General features: G+C 40.2%; 2 protein-coding genes across 9 annotated transcripts; one reads left to right on the forward strand and one right to left on the reverse strand.

Annotated features, from left to right (window-relative positions):
* Positions 1–2,246: 2,246 nt before the first annotated feature.
* LOC120800027 (serine/arginine-rich splicing factor 7-like) lies at positions 2,247–16,725 on the reverse strand. Of its 8 annotated transcripts, none has more exons than XM_040145757.1 (8): positions 12,960–14,385; positions 12,194–12,374; positions 11,362–11,541; positions 4,116–4,190; positions 3,754–3,837; positions 3,577–3,618; positions 2,870–2,914; positions 2,247–2,504 (listed from the first exon to the last, which is right to left on the reverse strand). In XM_040145757.1, exons 1-8 carry the CDS (start codon positions 13,009–13,011, stop codon positions 2,471–2,473), a joined length of 693 nt encoding a protein of 230 aa, XP_040001691.1. In that variant the 5' UTR covers positions 13,012–14,385; the 3' UTR covers positions 2,247–2,470. The 8 variants fall into 8 exon arrangements, with proteins under 8 accessions (XP_040001691.1, XP_040001690.1, XP_040001686.1 ...); XM_040145756.1 differs by having other exon boundaries at positions 3,577–3,624; XM_040145752.1 differs by lacking the exon at positions 2,247–2,504 and adding exons at positions 14,459–14,540; positions 16,567–16,661 and having other exon boundaries at positions 2,535–3,624; positions 12,960–13,059.
* On the forward strand, positions 15,458–19,739 carry gemin6 (gem (nuclear organelle) associated protein 6). The gene is made up of 3 exons (XM_040145760.1): positions 15,458–15,556; positions 17,144–17,435; positions 18,191–19,739. Exons 2-3 carry the CDS (start codon positions 17,305–17,307, stop codon positions 18,636–18,638), a joined length of 579 nt encoding a protein of 192 aa, XP_040001694.1. The 5' UTR covers positions 15,458–15,556; positions 17,144–17,304; the 3' UTR covers positions 18,639–19,739.
* Positions 19,740–19,968: the final 229 nt, after the last annotated feature.

Raw genomic sequence — 19,968 nt, forward strand, 5'->3', positions numbered from 1 at the left:
TGCATCTGAGAAGTTGGTGGCATTACTCCCGGCTCCAAGGTTGGTTAAATACATGAGGAAGATTAGCTGCACATACCAGACCTCATCCATTAAGGCACTCCACAGCCCCATCCTAAAGTTTACCCAAAAAATGTGGCCTTCTCCTTCTTGGGAATGTTGTGCAGGTATGAATATATGAGTTTGTTGTTTGTTTGTTTTTTGTTTTTGTAAAAGTCATGACTTCTTAGAGATATTTTGACTAATTAGAAGTTCTGAAGGAATGTGTGTAACAAATATGAGAATCTTGTTTGCGTCAGACTCTAGTTGTCGGCGATGCAGTACAATGAAAACAGCAAACTGCTGCATGCATGCACTTGAGATGGAAATCTTAGGTATCCCATCTTGCATCCAAAGTACAAGCATGGAGATTACACCGTGCGACCTCTCAAGAACAGTCCCACTTCTGGTGAGTTATTTTTGATAAATATCAGTGCTGCATGAATTTTATGGGTGTGTTCGTTTTTTAGTATTTTGATATGTCCATGTTTTGATATTTAACTACCGTAGACATCCTCCTTGATCTGTTATTTGAACACATTGTGGGTGTTCAAATAACAGATCACATTCCAGTGGGGTATTCCAGAATGCGTGGTTAAACTAGCCTGGGATAAACTCTGGGCTTGGGGTTAAGTGAACCTATTTTAACTTGAAGTGAACGGACAATGATGAGGGTGCATAAACGCCACATTCGACAATTCAAGCAGACTGGACTTCAACCTGAGTGCAAAAAAGTAGGTTTTGCATATTTTTCAACTTTGTGTAAGAGCACCACTTAGTGACCAATATGCACAAAATTTTGTATAGAACCTCAGTGTTACAAAGCAAACTATTGGACCGAGTTTTGTGTTAATCGGACAGACCAATGTAAAAATATGACATCACTTCCTTTGTACAACTTTATAACTTTTGCATTTCTTAGAGAATAAAAACTCTTAATAACTTGTGATCATGAGAGTACATAGATGATACGTGGAAAGTGTCATGCCGATCACACCTACAGGGTAAGAGTATTTTGGAAAAATAATTTTAGCATATTTCAGGATTTTGCTACAAAAGTCTAACCTAGAGGCTGATTGGCGCCAAATTTTGCACAGATCTTCACCGGAGCATGGGAAACTCATGACCCGAGTTTCATGTTAATAGTAACTGAGAGTAAGTAAGTTAAGAGTAACTGTGGCCAAGATATGTAACGCTTCCTATTTTGTCTGCAACTTGTAGGAAGTTGTTCCTTTATAACTTGTGCATTTTTTGCAAAATTCTTTAATTACGTTCTCACCTTTATTTCATCTCAGTACCTGCAGTACCCAACGCAGTGCCAGACTCCGAATCAATTAAATCCACAGCTACTGTTGATGTTACTGGATACACAGTTTGCACCTCTGCTCTTGATGAAACCCGATTGGGCCATGTTTATAATCTCATCTGAAACAATTATGATTCTTCTTGCTAACACATGATCTCATTATAATTTATACAACAGGAAGACCGTCAGTTAATAGAACATCTTTGTTTGGGTGATTATCATAACTTTAGTCTTTCAGGACTTTCAGAGAAACCTTTTATTAAAATGGGACCAGAAAGGATTTGAAAATATCTTCTGATTTTGTTAGTGGTGAAATCTTTCAATCTTATATGTCAGCGTGGATTAATACGTGTGTATTGCATGAGTCTACTGTTAACCTTTGTATTCTGATTAAAATGTATTTGTGTTAAGCTCCTGAACACTGAGTAACAGAAAAAAGATGATAATGTTGTGATGCCTGAACAGTACAGAATTGATTCTAACTTTGATAAATGACTAATATTTCTATGAACTCAAGTTATCCTCTAGCTGCATGTCACTGGGACAGAATTAAGTTATTTTCTCTTGCCTTGATTTTTTATGTGTTTACATGTTTATTTATTGCAATAAAAAGAATAAAAGCAAGTGTTATCAGTAGATCTCATATCAACGTGTTATGATGTGATCAAAACTTAAGTGATTAATTTCAGGAATGTTTTTTTTTTTAAAGAATTATAACTGTAAATCATGTGAATAAAAATAAATAAATCTGATGTTATCAACTCAAATCAGATGCTGCATTAATCAAAACCACAGGATCATAACCTTCAGACCTGATAAAAAGATCCTATCAATAACATGCTTGTATACAGGGAAGTCCCGCCCACTCCAGCCCCACAGCCAATCAGAAAGGTGTATCCTTGTTTAAATCTTTATTGAGTCTTCAAATAATTAATGCAGTGACACTGTGTGAACTAACAGGAAGTGTCCTCACTCAGCACAGACTGGAAGAACAATAATCAATAATCTGAAGGTACTGCAGCTACAGGAGAACAGTCGGCTCAGAGAAGAACTCATAAAACACATCAACTATAAGAGTTCAAAAATGAAAGTTAGAGAGAAGAACAGAAAATAACCTTCAGCTGATCGTCAGTCTGCAGCAGGACTCCCCGATGTCGAGCAGCTATCAGTTTCGGGGGGGGGGGGGTATATAAACATATATAAGGGGGTTACAATTGAAAATCTGTTGTTTTTTGTTTATTTGAGCTGAAAATAGACTTAAGATGAGTGAAACCTGAAGAGACTGAAAAAACTGTCAACAGGTTTTATTTTACGCTGAAGTAAAGTAGTTTTAATTAATCAGTGTGCAGTGACTTCTGTGGATTATTAAAGAATCACAGAATTTAATAACAATGAACAGTTACAGAGTTTTTCCAAAAACATCTACAGAGTGTATATACTGTTACAAGTCTGGCTGTGAGTTCTGGATCTGAAGGAAACAGATGAACCTGAACTAAACAAGAACTACACTAGAACCTGCTTACTCACCTTCTAGCTGGAGAGCCAGAGTGAGACCGACCCATCGATCCGGACCTTAGAAACACAGGAGTCCACAATTTATAAAGATGGAGACAGTTTAAAACTGAATTACTACTGAACACCTGAACACTGGGACACTGAGCACCTGGACACAAACATCTTTAACCAAGACAAAAACCCCTAGTTTTGATCTGAACTAAAAACGACACAGAGCATCTCTGCCTAATTTTAGCTCAGATCCTCAACTAAACAACAGCACATTTAATTTTTGAAATGTTAACAGTAAATATAGAGCTAATAATAACAGACAAGAGAGCTTTAGCAGACCCAGTCTTTATTATTATTATCTGAATTCTATAGCTGTTCTGTAAAAATGAGCCTTAAAGTCATTAAGTTTGTCCAGAAAACATTAAACCCTTTTCTTCCTCTTTCTGAGTCACAGCAGGTACATGATCAAACATAGTGATCACTTCTTAATCAACAAACGGATGTTAGATATGAGCACCACTAAGGTTTCTAAAAAAACATGAGAGTTCAAGTCTTTATGTTTCGTGGATTAAACATTTATTCTCATCATCAAAAGCTCATTCATAGCACGACTCTGAGAGTCCCCCCTCAGGGATCATAACAGGACTCTTATTGTGAAAAAGAGAGGTCTGAGGATTTTCCGTGAATGTTCAGTCAGTTTTAGACAGGAAACAACTGATATGACCCACCTGCTCTGGCCTCGAGACCCTGACCTGGACCTGGACCTGGACCTGAACCTGGAGAACATAAACCGAACCAGACACATGCAAATATTAGAGCTGGTTTACTCTGACTACAGCTGTAGTTTCCTGAGAGTCCTGACAGTGACGACAACATCAGTGTTACTAATGACATCAGAGTCTGACCTGGACCGCCTTGGTGTGGCAGATCTGGATCTTCTGGTAGAGACTGAGCGGGAGTGATGAGGAGAGAAAGACCTGGACCTAGACCTGGACATGATGATATCAACAGGTGAAAACTATCCACACTACCAAATTAAGAGCCTAGCTTTTGTGAAGCACATTGTAACTTTGTTACGAAAAGTGCTATATAACTAAAGTATTTTATATAATAATAATAATAATAATAATAATAATAATAATAATAATAATATTGTGTGTGTTCAGAGTCTCTTCAGTGACTTTTCTTCTTCAGATGGTTTTAAACCCTGCTGGTCCAGAGTCCTGACTCAGATCCCTGATGGACTCCTGATCAGTAGGCGACTCACCTCCTCCCTCGGCACCTGCTGCGACTCCTGCTCCGGGAGTAACGCCTCCCATTGGACCTGGAGCGAGACCTGGACCCAAACCAGAACCAGGAGAGCAGCAGTGAGAAGAGGACCAGGACCAGAGAGAGTCCACATAACAAAGTGATGCAGTGTGACTGTAAACTACAGCTGATAGATTAACATTACTCATGCAGAGGTAGAACAAGTCTACTACAGACTCAAACACAGTAACACTGGACTTATTCAGTAAAAACATTAATGGGTGATGAAATAAACCTTTTGCAGGTTGGTCCTCTTTGGACCAGGTCTAGCAGCTCTAGACGATCTAGAAGATTTCTAACGATGATCGTACTGACACCAAATCGCTTGATTGAGACTTGATAGAAGCGAGGCAGGTTTTTCTAGTAGGGACCGCGGTCCAGCGGGTCTTTTCCTCGTTACATTACTGTTGGCCAAATTAACAGGGCAGGGTGCTGGTCTGTCTCTGAGCCCTCTAAATCTTTAAGCAGATCAGTTCAGCCTCAGCTTGGCAGAAAAACTTTAGTCAAGACGCTCTCGTGAAATCTTTTAGGATCTGAATCAAACGATGAAACCTGAAAGGTTTTGACCAGGGCAGCAGTTAAAAATATCTCACAACATTTCAGATACAACAGCAGTTAGAGTCACACAGAGTACAACAAACAGACTGTCAAACGGCTGTAGACCTGGATCCTACAAGACACAGGGTCTGAACACAGGCCAGACCTGAGCAGAGAGCAGGTCTTCTAAGAAACCAAATCTGATCACAGACCTGGTTTACTCAGAGACCTGGACCAGGAGGAGGACAGGGTTTATCTACAGCTGGGTGTCTGACAGTACTTAAGATTAATGAAGACAAATGACTGAGAGTTTCTCTGTAAACCTGAACGTATGAGAAGCACACATGAATCAAAATTAAAAACTCTCTTTGTGCTGGTTTATTTATTGTTGCGCAATGTTTCAGTATGAACCAGTGGATCCCAACCTAAAAGTCAGGACCCCACAAATGTTCACAAAATAAATCTAAGCGTCGTTGAATCATTAACAGGATCAGAAAACAGAAAAACAATTTTCAGCTACACTAACCTCTGTTAAGAGTTGAGACCAGGAGGCAGAGTTGCAGTCCTCCACTCTTCTCTGTGCTTCCATTACAGCAGTCACCCACCCAAAACCCCATAGAGACTGTGTCTGCCCCACAACCACCAAAATTAATTAACTCAGAAATAAACAGAAGAGGAGTTGTACACAAAACCTAATAACAATTAAGACCACCACTGAAAAAGTACAAGTAGGAGAATTAAATGTGGACTCAAAGATTAGATCTCTGCTATCTAAAGTTTTATTATGTAAAAATGTCTACGAGATGTCTATCTGACAGTGCTGTAGCTAAACTTAAAGAAGTGATTCCATCAGCACTTAATTCACTGCCATGTTTCAATATAACAGAGGACTCCTATGCTAACTTTAGTCCCTCCCAAACTGACCATCTTGTTGATAGTGGTGCAGGCTCAACGAGAATGACACTCGACTCTATTGCCCCTCTAAAAAAGAAGATAATGAAACAAAACAGGTTAACTCCACGGTTTAACTCCCAAACCAGCATATTAAAGCAAACTACGTGAAAAATTTACAGGATATGACGTTTTACCCAACTGGAAGAATCCTGCTCAGCCTGGCATGATAGTGTTAAAACATATAGGAAGGCCCGTCTGTAATGCAGAGCAGCCTATTACTCATCTCTAAAAGAGGAAAATAAAAACAACCCTGGGTTTCTTTTCAGCTCTGTAGCCAGGCTGACAGAGAGTCATAGCTCTCTGTAGTGACGATTTCATGAGCTTCTTTAATGATAAAATTCTATTTAATTCTATCTAACTATTAGAGACAAAATTCACCACCTCCTGCCCTCAACAGGTGCTGATTTATCTCCAAACACAGGAACCTTAGAAACAGCTGTAAAACCTGATATATACTTATAAAGTTTTTCTCGTGTTGACCTTCCCCAACTAACTTCAATGATTTCTTCATCTAAACCATCAACCTGTCTCTTAGACCCCGTCCCAACCAGGCTGCTTAAGGAAGCTTTTTACCCTTAGTTAGCACTTCTTTACTAGATATAATCAATCTGTCTATTAACAGGCTGTGTACCACAGTCCTTTAAAGTAGCTGTAATTAAACCTCTTCTTAAAAAGCCTACTCTTGATCCAGATGTTTTAGCCGACTATAGAACCATATCTAACCTCCCCTTTCTCTCTAAGATCCTTGAGAAAGCTGTCACCAACTAGTTGTGTGACTTTCAACACAACAATAGTTTATCTGAGGATTCTAAACTGGTTTAAGTCCTATTTATTGAGATCGATTTCAGTTTTTGCAGATTAACGATGAATCCTCCATATACTCAGAGTTTACTGGAACAGAAAACTGAGTTTCTATCTCAGGTTTAGTCTACTCAGAGTTGAGGGTCAGAGTCAGACTTTGTTAAACCTGCTTTCAGGAGCAGATCTCAGATCTGTGGATGTGATGTGAATCTGCAGCTGCAAAGCTTTTTGTCTCCTCAAATGTTCACTAACACATACAGTGGGGTCGATTCAAGTGAATGGGAAAGTGGTCTAAGACTTTTGGAGCCCAATGTAGATGCAGAGAAATGAGACAAAGGCTGCAATGTTTGATAATAAACTCAAAGACCAATGAAAGTGCATAGAGGAGTGTGCTCGTCCAATCAGGTTACAGGATGTGTGTAGTTGATGTGAGTGAAGGAGGAATAACATTAGATTCACATTAAACATTCACCTGCAGTGATGTGATGTGAAGTGAAGTGATAAACCCCGCTCAGCTGGCACAACCTGTGTTTTAAATCAAACCCTCCTGTTGGACTCAGGTCTGGCAGCTGCAGCGTTTTATTCAGAGAAAACATTTCTGTAACATCTGAGATAAAAATATGATAACATCACCACAGCTGAGCCCCAGTCAGTTTAAATTCACAACAAACTCCAAGTTAAAGTCATTTAAACTCATCACAGCAGTGGTTTCAAATGTTTTAACGCATTAACTGTAACCTTGTAAACTTTCTACTCCTGCTGATCATTTTCTAATAATCAGGGTTCAATTCATTTGTATGAAAATAGGAGTGCTACAGAGATGATCCATCACAGAGTTATCACTCTATCAGTTATAATATCATCATGTGTTGACGCAGCTGACAGCAGAGTCTGTTTTACGAACTCTCCCTGCAGTGCATTCAGGGACGCTTTAACATCAGATATATCACAGTCAAATGCTGAACAGAAATGTTTTCACTTTGACAAAATAAACATCACATACTCCTGTTTGGTTAAAAGTCATGAATACTTTAGAGCAGCCTGATATAAAGTCTCATACATCAGATTGTCCTTCAGTGAAACACAGATTCATGGGAATGATCTCTGCTATCCGCTGCATCAGCTCACTATGATAGTCTAACTAAAACTAAAAGTGTCTCAACTTCTGACGTTATGTTCCAAGACTCAAAGACTTCTTCCTGTGATCAGTTTTTATAGAATTACCTTTCTTGACCTTGGAGGAACAAAGTCATTGAGTAGAGCTACATTTCAGTAAGGTGCTGACCAGAAGATGTCTGTATTTAGGCTATATAAATGCTGGGAAACAATGAACCATTTTCAGCACAAGAGCTTCCGATAGCAGCATCCAACCAAACACTTACAGTAAAGGTATGGGAAAAAAACAAACAAAACTAAAGTCAGGAACTGAAACTTTTGTTTCCACCTCAGCTGAAGAATAATAATCAGACAAGTCAGACTAATGATGGATTAAAAACAACAGGAGACTGAAACCTCAGTGATCATCTGCTGAGAGTTTGATGGTTATTTCTTTGTAAATTAGAAACCAAGAAACCATCAGAATATACAGTTTGGTTTGGTTCTGTCATTTACTCACTGACTGGGATTCCTCTCACTTACTTAATGTCTCACTCTTTTTAGACTCCTACTGAATAATAATAATAAACTTTATTTGTATAACACTTTTCCTAACAAAGTTACAAAGTGCTTCACGATAGGATAAAACAACAATAAAACAAATAAATTAAATGAAATAAATTAAAATTCACACAGAAATTAAAGCCTTCTTGAAAGAGAATGTTTTAAGAAGTAATTTAAAAGCAGTGGTAGATCTAGCAAACCTAATCTCAGCAGTTGAGTCATTCCAGAGTATGGGGGACCCCACCGCAAAAGCACGATTGCCCTTACTCATAAATTGGGCTCTGGGAACGACCAGAAGGCCACTATCAGCTGATCTAAAATGACGCCTAGGTTCATATAGGGTTAGTAGATCCCTGATATACCTAGGGGCCTGGTGGGACTGTTGTAAATCCTTGAAAGTCAACAATAAAATTTTAAAATCAATCCGAAAAGGAAGAGGAAGCCAATGCAGGGGAGGCCAGAATTAGAGTTATATAGTCTTGTTTTCTTGAACCGGTGATAATCCTAGCAGCAGCGTTTTGAACCAACTGAAAGCGATGGAGGGAAGCCTGCATAATACAAAGGTCAGACTACCTTTGACTCATAATATAAAATGATCAAAACTACATGTTATAAAACATAATAGTAATAATATGAAATAAAAATATAAAAAATCCAGATACCAAAAATCTGTTGGGGCACAGGTGGAATGGGCATGGCACGTCTACGTCCTCATGTTGACTCTGGAGTCACTCTAGTGTCCAGACCTCCTGAAACAAAGCCACTGGGCCTCGCCTCCTTCATCTATCTTTCTCTGGTGACACTACTCCTCTGGTTTCTGGTCCTCCGCTGCCTCACCTGGACTGCAGGAGCAGGTGAGTCATCAGATCAGTTGTGGTTGTAGAGTTATTTTAACATCTTCAATGAAGAACCCAGAGCATTCCACACTCTGCTTCTGAGAGACTTCAGAGTCTTGATTATCTGATCAACACTGTCCTCCTCCATTTTTATTGATTAGCTCAGTTTGCCAATAGATCGATAGGTCAAGCTGACCTAACCCGGCTGGACCACAAGGTGAACTACACTGCTCAAAAAAATTGAAGGAACACTTTGAAAAACATCAGATCTCAATGGAAAAGATCATGCTGGATATCTATACTAATATGGACTGGGTACTGTGCGAAAGGATGTCACATCGTTTGGTGGCAAAGAAAATTATCAACCTACAGAGGGCTGAATTCAAAGACACCCGAAAATTAAAGTGAAAAAATGATGCAGCAGGCCAGTCCATTTTGCTGAAACTCCATTTTGCTGAAACTCCATTGCAGCAACTCAAAATGGTACTCATTACTGTGTATTGCCCCCACGTGCTTGTATGCATGCCTGACAACGTTGGAGCATGCTCCTAATGAGACGACGGATGATGTCCTTGGGTGTCTCCTCTCAGATCTGGACCAGGGCATCACTGAGCTTCTGGACAGTCTGAGGTGCAACCTGGCGGCGTCGGATGGACAGAAACATAATTTCCCAGAGGTGTTCTATTAGATTTAGGTCAGGCGAGCATGGGGGCCAGTCAACATTATCAATCCCTTCATCCTCCAGGAACTGCCTGCATACTCTCGCCCCATGAGGCGGGGCATTGTTGTGCACCAGGAAGAACCCAAGACCCACTGCACCAGCGTAGGGTCTGACAATGGGTCCAAGGATTTCATCCCGATACCTAATGGTAGTCAGGGTGCCCTTGTCTAGCCTGTAGAGGTCTGTGCGTCCCTCTATTGATATGCCTCCCCAGACCATCACTGACCCACCACCAAACCGGTCATTCTGAACGATGTTACAGGCAGCATAACGTTCTCCACGGCCTCTCCAGACCCTTTCACATCTGTCACAAGTGCTCAGGGTGAACCTGCTCTCTGTGAAAAGCACAGGGCACCAGTGGCGGACCTGCCAATTCTGGTTTTCTAAAATGCCAATTGAGCTCCACGGTGCCAGGCAGTGAGCACAGGGCCCACTAGAGGAATCGGGCCCTCAGGGTCCCCTCATGAAGTCTGTTTCTGATTGTTTGTTCAGAGACATTCACACCAGTGGCCTGATGGAGGTCATTTTGTAGGGCTCTGGCAGTGCTCATCCTGTTCCTCCTTGGACAAAAGGAGCAGATACCCGTCCTGCTGATGGGATATGGACCTTCTTCGGCCCTTTCCAGCTCTCCTCGATTAACCGCCTGTCTCCTGGAATCTCCTGCATGCTCTTGAGACTGTGCTGGGAGACACAGCAAACCTTCTGGCAATGGCACATATTGATGTGCCATCCTGGAGGAGTTTGACTGCCTTTGCAACCTCTGTAGGGTCCAGGTATTGCCTCATGCTACCAGTAGTGACACTGACCCTAGCCAAAAGCAAAACTAGTGAAAAACAGTCAGAAAAGATTATGAGGGAAAAAATGTCAGTGGCCCCCACCTGGGTCGTCTTGTTGTTGCCCATCTAGTGCACCTGTTGTTAATTTCATTAAAACCAAAGCAGCTGAAACTGATTAACAACCCCCTCTGCTACTTAACTGACCAGATCAATATCCCAGAAGTTTAACTGACTTGGTGCAATACTCTGATTAAAAAGTGTTCCTTTAATTTTTTTTGAGCAGTGTACTTGAACAAACACCCTGATGAGAATACAGACTGTAAAAAACAAGTCATTACAGTTCAAATATTTCACTTCACACAAAATTTAAAATTTCAAATAAAACTCCTGTAAACTCCGCCCCAATAGCTCCTGAACTATCAGAAGTAATAAATAATAATGAATATTACATTCAGTACCTTGTTTCTCTGAGTTGTTTAAAGGTTCTGAGGTGGAAACATTCTGTAAACTGGTTCAGAGCTTCCTTTACCTCCATCACTGCTCTGAACACTGACTATGATAGATCATCAGTGCAGGTTGATTTTTATAGACAAGACAAATCTAAAAACTGATGGGGGATTTGGACAATGATCAGCAGCAATGTTCAATAATGTCTGAATGAACATTAAAGGTCTACAAATCCACCAGTACAGACCCGTTAGATAAGACTGATAGAAATCAGTCAAACGTGTCTGTTTAACATCAGAGTAAATATTCTAGTTACAGTCTGAAAGTTAAATTTCCTCTGACTATATATCACATTCAATTTCTCTCTGTGCATCTCAGTGACTGAGGCTCAGGTGCAGAGGAAACTGGATTCAAACAGTAGATCAGTGTCATGTGATGTCAGATGTCAGCAGGGGTGGTGTTCGGCATGGTTACCTGCTCCTCCGGCTCCGGCGGCTGTAGCGGTGACAGTCATAGGCGTAGTGACCTCTCTCTCCACACTCGTAACACTTATCGTTGGGGTCAAAAGGTCGACGTGTTGGAGGTCGGTTGTACCGAGATCGACGAGGCATCCCGTTCGAGAGCTCAACCCGGACGCGACTCCCACAGACCACCCTGAAATAATAAATAAAATACTGAGGACTGGATTACAGCTGAAACAATGAATGAAGAATTGATAAGTTTATCTACAGAAAATTAATCAACAACTATTTTGATAATCAATTAACTGTTTCAGTCATTTTTTAAACTGAAGTACCAAAAACTAATTTGTTCGTGCCAATTCAACTAGTGGAGAAAATAATCTGCAGATTACCTGTTAATGAAAATAATCTAATAATAAAGTAGTATTACTATGTTTTCAGTTCAGAAGATCAGGTATTGTATCAGCGAAGATATTAAAACTAAACTCCAGGATAAATCAGTCTTTTCCAGAACATCTAAGGCTATTTTCTTATTTTCCAGAAATTGCTTCATGACTGCAAATCTATGTTAAAAATTCCAGGTTTTCAAGCATGCCTCGAAACCCTAAATATGAAGGACTTATTGTTTCATGTGGATGGTATGGGGTGACTAATGTCACATGTAAGAGTCACTGTTCATGGTGGGAACTATTGGGTTTCTCTCTATAATGCTGTCAGGTCTCAACCTTACTCTGTAAAGTTCCTTGAGATAACATGTGTTATGATTTGTTGCTATATAAATAAAAGTGAATTGTGTTAAGGTAGACATGTTGTGTTTGATGAGTTTGATGTGTGTGAGGACTGACTTTCCGTCTAACCCCCGAACAGCATCATCAGCGTCTCGGGGGTCTTCAAACTCCACGAAGGCGAAGCCTGGAGGGTTTCTGGCGATCCAAACAGTCCTGAGTGGCCCATAGTACCCGAAGGCCCGCTCCAGCTCACCTTTCCCTGCCCCCATCCCCAGGTTCCCCACGTACACCTTTGTCTCTGTGGAAGACACAGACGAGGACAGGTCAGGAGTGATGGGTCGGGACCAGGGGTCAGGACCAATAGGGCAGGACAGACAGGGAAAATACAGATAATACAATACACAAACAGATTCAATTGTAAGAACCAATCAAGTCAGATTAAAACTGCAAAGCAGAGGCTTGCTCTGCTGATTGATTAAGGGCTCATATGTAAATGTGGTGAAAAATGAATAAATGTTTTAAACATTATTCAAATGTTGCCTATTTCATTTTAACAAACTGAACTGTCTGCTTTGACTCATGTCCCTCTCTCTGGAGTCTGCAAAAAACTTGTTTTTAAACCCTCTTACATATAGGTAACCACTGGGTAACGGCAGAATACTAAACTGAGACAGCTTTATACTTATCTTCTTCTTAAACATTCAGCAAATAAATTATCCTCCACATGATTAAAAAAAATATACATAATAATATAAATATAAAGTTATCATATCAACCACACAGTAGCTGTAGAAGATCTCTAACTCAGACTAAAACTCCACATTAATTTCAGATAAAGTTTACAATACACAGATGGGCGACAAATTAAAAAGGAAAAACCAACTTAAAGTGTCTTCGTAAGATGTTGGGCCACCACGAGCCACCAGAAGCAGCATCAATGCTACTCAGCATTGATTCAGAACCCTCCAAATCTGGAACACGAACTGACGGAAAAAACACTGTTAGGGGTTTTACTCAGCACAAGTTTGGACGCTAACTCAGCCAGCTTCGCGGTACACAGGTGAATTTACTAGGATAGAATTCTTTATGTTCTCATACACACACTAGGAAACCATTATGTTCTTTAATAGCAACTGGACAAGTTTCTCAAAGAGTACTGCTTTCTTAGAAATGCAAAGGTCAAATGAAGGACGAGTGTTTGATAAATTGCTGACATTAATCATTCTGTCCAGAAAAATACTGAGCAAAAGCCAGTCTCACAACAAGTGGTTGTTTCTTTCAGCTATTGGAATGTCAGGTGCATTACCTTCTGCATGCTCCTGTGTCCTGCAACCAAGCATCCAAAAAGTAATCTCCTTGCAATGCAGACAAATTGTGCAGGACACAGAACAATATGTGCGCATTGCACACAAATACCTGGGGCCTTTGAGAAGTAGACTTCCAATTTCTTTAATAAACCCCTCCATCTCCCCTTCAACCGTCCAAAGGCACATCCTACTGTTATTCCTGCATGGCTCAGTCTGCAGTTCAAGTGCCTCTCTTCTCTGTTGAAATGTCTATTGTCTGGGTACCCCTTTATCAGCAAGCTGAATATAGATTATGCAGGTCACCAAGAAGCTTAAGGGGCACCTGTTAGGATTCAATTTCCTGTGTATTCTACATGGAAACACACAGAATTTTAGAGGTATAGACTTTGTGCACAATAATAGGGTCTTAGTATTTTTCAGGAGTTAGGGTTAGGGTTGAAGGCAGTAGTAGTCATCGTCCTGTTCATGTAATTTTTATCTACATGTGGTAACCAGTGGCCAATAAATATTTTGAAAGGCCAGCCAAAAATGTTATTTGTGATTTGTTATGTTATTTTATGTAAAACAGACTACACCACTCAAACAAGGTAGAGTATCTAAGTATCCAACCAACGTTGATGTTTGTAAATATGTAAATGAAAAATACTTCAACAGACAGACAGTCTAATTACTGGGACATGGCTGGATGAGAGAATAACAAACATTGTAGGATTATTGATATACAGCAGGGGGGGTTGGGTTGTGTGGGAATCAGACTTATATTACTCACCAAGAGAGATGATCCAATACAGCTTGCAAAAAAATTGAGTGGTACCCTTTACGGTTGTAATAGTCCTAGGAATTATTGCTAGGAGGAGTAATTGGGATATGGGACCCATCCACAGTACAGACGGAAGCCCCATCTCTCTTCAAAGCCGTCCACGATCCCCTGCAATTTTTCCTCTCTTAGGCAGTAATGTCCATATAGGAACACACACACACACACACACACACACACACACACACACACACACACACACACACACACACACACACACACACACCTCCCAAACACAGAAATATACAGTTGCTTTACCTCTTCCAATCAACTCAGACAGGATTCTGAAGTCAGTGCCAGTCGCTAGGTTCCAAATGAAAACAGCAACCCTCTTCTTCAACTGCATGGTTTGGGGAAAATGTGTTTGCTCTTTGTCTAAAAGCAATCGAAGTGTACTACAAAGGATTTCAAAAGTGTCATCTCGCATATGAAAATGTGCAAGCCACTGGTCATCTGTGAATGTCTCAAGCACTATTGTCTCCCACCAATGTTGAGATCAAGGTCTAAGCGATATTGCTCTTTGGGGTATTGTGGCTATCACAGCAGTGGCAAAAGCAACTGCTTTTCTAACATTCTTCCTTTTTTTGTCTTGTCCTGTACTCTTTTGCAAGTTGCAATTGATGTTATCCTGCAAATCTCAATCACTGTAATAGCCCATACATGTATATTAGTTCTTGAAACATTTTTGTTTTCTTCGCTAACCTGTGCAAAACAAATCTGGTGGTTGTCTTGCAATAGACTCAAGTAATAACCTTGGGTGGGGTCCTTTGACCTTCGAGCAGAAGTGACGTAAGCAGTAACGAAATATGAACATAAGTCAGCTGGGCACTTTGGGCACGCATGATAGACACAGGTGTAAACAGCGATGTTTCTCGGCTGTCCACTAGTGTTCGGATCACCCAAGATGCATGTTTGTGCCTGGTGTAAACAGGGTCACAGAAATAGAGCTGTATGCATCGGTCACTGAAGCTCCTGCCAATAATGAACCCTCTTGCAAAGTCGCTTAGATCTCTTTCTCTTGCCATCTTGATACAAAATAAGAATCAACTGGACCTGCTCTGCAATTTTATACATTCCACTATGCAGTGCACCTCTGTGGAAGCATCTGCATTCATTATGTTTCTTAACTCCTTTATTCAGGTTTTTCCTTTCATTTGTCACCCATCTGTATTTCACACAGAATGAGGACTGTGGACTTTGTATCCCTGACTTCCATCACAAACATGTTGTGCAGAGACCTGTTCATATATATGTTCATATGGACACATGACTGTTGGTTGATACAGATGGGAATAAATCTGTGACAGGAGCCTGATGTCAACAAACTTCCACAACTTCTGTGAACTTTAGCTGCTGGTAACGAAGCTAACTGCCACTAACGTAGTAATGCTGATAACGAAGCTAACTGCAGTTAGCAAGCTAACTTTTGCTAAAGAAGCTAACTGTGGCAAATAAAGCTGACTGCTGCTAACAAACTAATACTGCTAACAAAGCTCACTGCAGCTAACAAAGCTAACTAACAATGCTAACTTGATACAGGAATTCCTCTGAGCTTTAAGTCGGTTTGTTAAAAATATTAACGAAAAAAAAAAATATATAAAAATATATAATATTTTATTGTATAAAATATTATTATTATATTCATATTATTACTGTTGCGTTAATGTGTGAACAGTATGGTGCTGCTGAGATGGAGTTGATTTTAATTATAATTATTATTTAATACACGAGAATAAATAACGATCCTTTTCATTATTGATTCATCTGCCGATTATATCCTCAGTTAATCAACTGATTGTTTGGTTTGTAAAACTTTTTGGTCAAACCCTTATATTATTAAAAAAAATATGTAAGGAAAAGCAGCAAATCCTCAAAGCTGAGAAGCTGGAGACATGAAATGTTTTTACATGAAAGAGACTTCAAATGAATCCATTCAGTCCCGAACAAATTTTAATAAATTGCTGTGCTTGTATACTGCTGCTTGTATGTTTCTTATATATATATATATATATTATATATTATAAAACATCACATTTTATAAACTATTAATATGTTTTCTGTGCAAAACCTTACTTTGTCAAGTCAAAGTAACTACGAACTGTCAGATTCATGCAGTGCAGTAACAGTGCAAAGTAGTAAGAAATGCTAACTGCAATATAAACTAACTTAATATAAATTAAATATTTATATAAACCTGGAGCGATCAGAATTCAGACTGAATGATTAAATATTAAGATATTATTATTTGTTTAAAAAAAACAAAAACAAAAACTTGTCAGTTAATGAATGTTAAAATCAAAATCCCACTCGCATAAGCTAGTGAAGCTAACTGCTGCTAACCGGACACACCCGACACTGTCGCGTACCAGAGAGGAAGAGCTCCAATAACGACACATGAGAACACAGAGCAGGTTACCTCCTCCGTACCGACCGTATCTGGACATCTTCACGGCGGCTCCGCGGCTCCGCAGCGCCGCAGAGTCCGCTTTCTGTGCGGATCGATGCGTGTTAGCTTAGCTGCGTTATGGTGACTGCGACGGAAGTTAAGTTGACGAAGTTTTTTTTCAAAATTAAAGCTTTGCTGCTGCTGTTTTATGATTTGTTTGGGACGAATGTAAACGTGTTAATGCGCTTTTATATTTTGGGAGTATTTTTCATTTATTTTATCGCATTTATATTTTCTGTGTAAGTAATTAAATTTTCCTTTTAGTTTTGTTTTTAAACCATTATACTGTATTTATCTGCCTTATGTGTTCCTTGCTAACTTGACGTTATGATTCTGATGCGTTATCTTTCGTATTCTGCGGCTAAGATTTGAGTTAAAATAAATATTTTTCTGTTTACCGGTATATATGTTATTTTTCAGGTATTTTATGCATTTTGTATTAATTATATCATGAGATAAAGTCATAAGCTGTAAACCCTTTTATCCTTCCCTCCCAGAAGAGGGCAGCAGCGGCTATCCTTTGACATAAATCGGAGGCGGAAACAAGTCGGTCTGATGATTCCTCCGGAGGATTTTGAAGCTCGTGCAGCAAGCAGAGATCCGTTTCCGCTGGGGTGTATTGATTATTGTTTTTATATTTCTAACCGTGTGGATCGCGATGCAGTGCGGTTGGCCTCTGCTAGGGCCGCTGCAGTGGATCCGTTACGTCAACAAGCAGGTGAAGGTGACGGTGGGAAAAGATGAAGAGCACCGCGGCTGGCTGCTCACCGTGGACCCGGTGTCCGCCAGGTAACCGATAACACTCATACACTTAGATAACATAGGTAAAACTTGCACAGGTGTGACAGGTAACTGAGCAGGTGAAGCAGAAAAACAGTTTGTGATAAATGATTCATTTACCTGCGGAGGTTTGGTTCTATTATTCGTGTTTTCTTTTTTCCTTTAAATTTACCTGACAGCTCGTTTACCGGATTCACATCAAATCTCCTCAGTGGACTCATCCATAGACTGATTCATAACCAATAAACTGATTCATAATCAATAAATTTATCAGGTGGTTGATATGAAATCTGTATCAGTGGCTGCAGCTAGAATAAATGTATAAATGAGAAGAAATTGAAAACACTCAAGTAAAGCACAGGTATCTTAACAGTGAAGTACTGAGTCACTGAAAGGAGCTTTTATTGTGAAGGCACTTCATTCTGTACAGCCAGTCTGCTGTTTCCTGTGTAACTTTACTCTGGTAAAACTTTGACTGCACTACTTTTACTTCCAGCTGAGTATTTGTACTCAGTGGTACTGCTGTGGGTGTAGTTAGAGATGTGAAAAGTGAATCTGCTTCAGTTCAGTCTGAAAACCGATCCGCTCCTGGATCAGATTAAGAGTTAGACTGGGTCAGACCAGATCCAGATCAGTTCTGGAACCGTCTCAGAGCTCTGCTCAGTCAGACCTGATCTTGAAACATGAGTTTAACATGACTGATCCAGGACTGATCCGGATTTGGTTTTCCCCTCTCTGACTCTGTGGTCCTTTCCGCGCTGCAGTCTCGTCCTGGTGGACTTCAGGGAGGATGGGGGGACGTCTGTGCTGGTGGTGATGGGTCACGCTGTAGAGGAGGTGCAGGTCCTGCAGGAGGCTGACGAGGAGACCGCAGACCGTCTCCGGACCTCCTTCCTCCCCCCGAGGACCTGCAGCCTGGACCCCGAGGAGCTGAGGAAGAGGAGGGGGGGTATCCGGAGCTGGCTCGAGAAGAACCAGGTCCCTGTGGAGGAGGAGGGAGATGAGCTGAGGGTGGCGGGGGTCCTGACCATCAGGGCCCCGTACAGACCTGAAGACTGCTACAGCTCCAACCAGATCATCCTGGACCGCATCCAGAAACTGATCCAGAATGTGATCAAGCTCCAAACAGATCATCCTGAACCGCATCCAGAAACTGAACCAGAACCTGATCGAGCTCCAACCAGTTCATCCTGGACCACACCCAGAGACTGATCCAGAATCTGATCCAGACTGATATCTGAACCCAAACCGGGTCTGTTAAATCCACCAATCAGATTCCTGCTGTCAAATCAGAGTGCAGCAGCAGCTGTGACTGACAGCTGGTCTGGAACCAGTCTGACTCTTTTTGTCCAATTTAAAAATCACTCAAGGTTGAAGCCCCGCCCCTCACCTGCAGATGTCATCAGTCTCGTGAAAATGAGACACTCACAAAATAAAAGTCTCTTTTGACGCGATGTCTGAGATTCAGTTCCGACAGAAAAGTAATTTACTCCAATTATAATGAATTTTTTTTTTTATCGCACAGAATAAAACTGACATTGTTAAATGTACAAACGCAAACAATAAGTTTAAATAAAATTCAATTGATTAAAACCAGAAGCTTTCTGATCAGATGTTTGATACAACAGAGCTGCCACTAATGAATATCTTCACTACCAATTAATCTTCCAGGTATTTTCTCAATTAGTCGATTATTTGGTCTAAAATAAACTTAAAAAACAGAGACGTCCTTTAATGTTTCTTTTTGTCCAAAGATTAGTTACTGGGATGAAAAACTTGAACTAGTGAATATTTATTGACTTAAGCGATTAATCAGTGATCAGTCGCTGATTATTATTCTGTCAGCGGACTGACTGGTTAGTGAAGTGATGGATTAGTGGATTGTATCTGACAGTTATTGATTCCTAGACGCACTGGTGTCAGTGGTTTGATCAGAACATTAACAGAGAATAAACTAAAAATTAAGATTTGTTTTTGTGTAAATGACAAAAATACAGATCGAGTGTTTGAAGTCTCAACATGTACAGAGGCGTGTGTGAACTGTGTTTCAAGATTAATATTCTGAGATGTAGTCCTTATGGGATGCTGCAAGACGAGGGTTGGATGTGGAGGAAAGACCTGTCGGATTCAAACCCGAGACATTTGTGTCACACGTTGTTCATCTGAACCTCTCCACCACCAGGACGTCCAGTTTCTGTCAATCTTAATTTTGTTTAGAGGCTCACAGCTTTAAAAACTCTGTGAAATGTTCCTTTATCTCAGACTTCCCGTTTGATCACTGTTATTTAAAAAATAAAAGTTGGATTTGCTGAACACAGACTTAAATATTCACCTGTTTCTACATTTTAATCACCAAAATCCCATCACTCATAGGATATTTAACAATCAGTTTCCTCCCCTGTTGTCTTCAGAAGTCAGATTAGGAAGCATGTTCCACAAAGCAGGTAGGCCCGTTTACCCAGTTTAACCTGGTTTACTTTCAGTAAATTCAGTTTCATAAAGGGGGTTTAAATCAGTCCGACCTCAGTTACAATGGAAGCAG

The sequence above is a fragment of the Xiphias gladius genome, chromosome 15 (assembly GCF_016859285.1).
Source record: "Xiphias gladius isolate SHS-SW01 ecotype Sanya breed wild chromosome 15, ASM1685928v1, whole genome shotgun sequence".
In the NCBI taxonomy this organism is placed as follows: domain Eukaryota; kingdom Metazoa; phylum Chordata; class Actinopteri; order Istiophoriformes; family Xiphiidae; genus Xiphias; species Xiphias gladius.

Bases quoted from the DNA above. Each gene is read 5' to 3' on its own strand.
- LOC120800027 (XM_040145752.1), bottom strand. From the start codon at position 13,011: ATGCTGCTTCTGGTGGCTCGTGGTGGCCCAACATCTTACGAAGACACT. The intron at 11,542-12,193 runs GTCAGTCCTCAC...TTATTATTTCAG, and splicing joins GTTCGGGGGTTAGACGGAAA to GGTGGTCTGTGGGAGTCGCG. The intron at 3,838-4,115 runs GTGAGTCGCCTA...CATCATGTCCAG, and splicing joins AGCAGGTGCCGAGGGAGGAG to GTCTAGGTCCAGGTCTTTCT.
- gemin6 (XM_040145760.1), top strand. From the start codon at position 17,305: ATGCAGTGCGGTTGGCCTCTGCTAGGGCCGCTGCAGTGGATCCGTTAC. The intron at 17,436-18,190 runs GTAACCGATAAC...TCCGCGCTGCAG, and splicing joins GTGGACCCGGTGTCCGCCAG to TCTCGTCCTGGTGGACTTCA.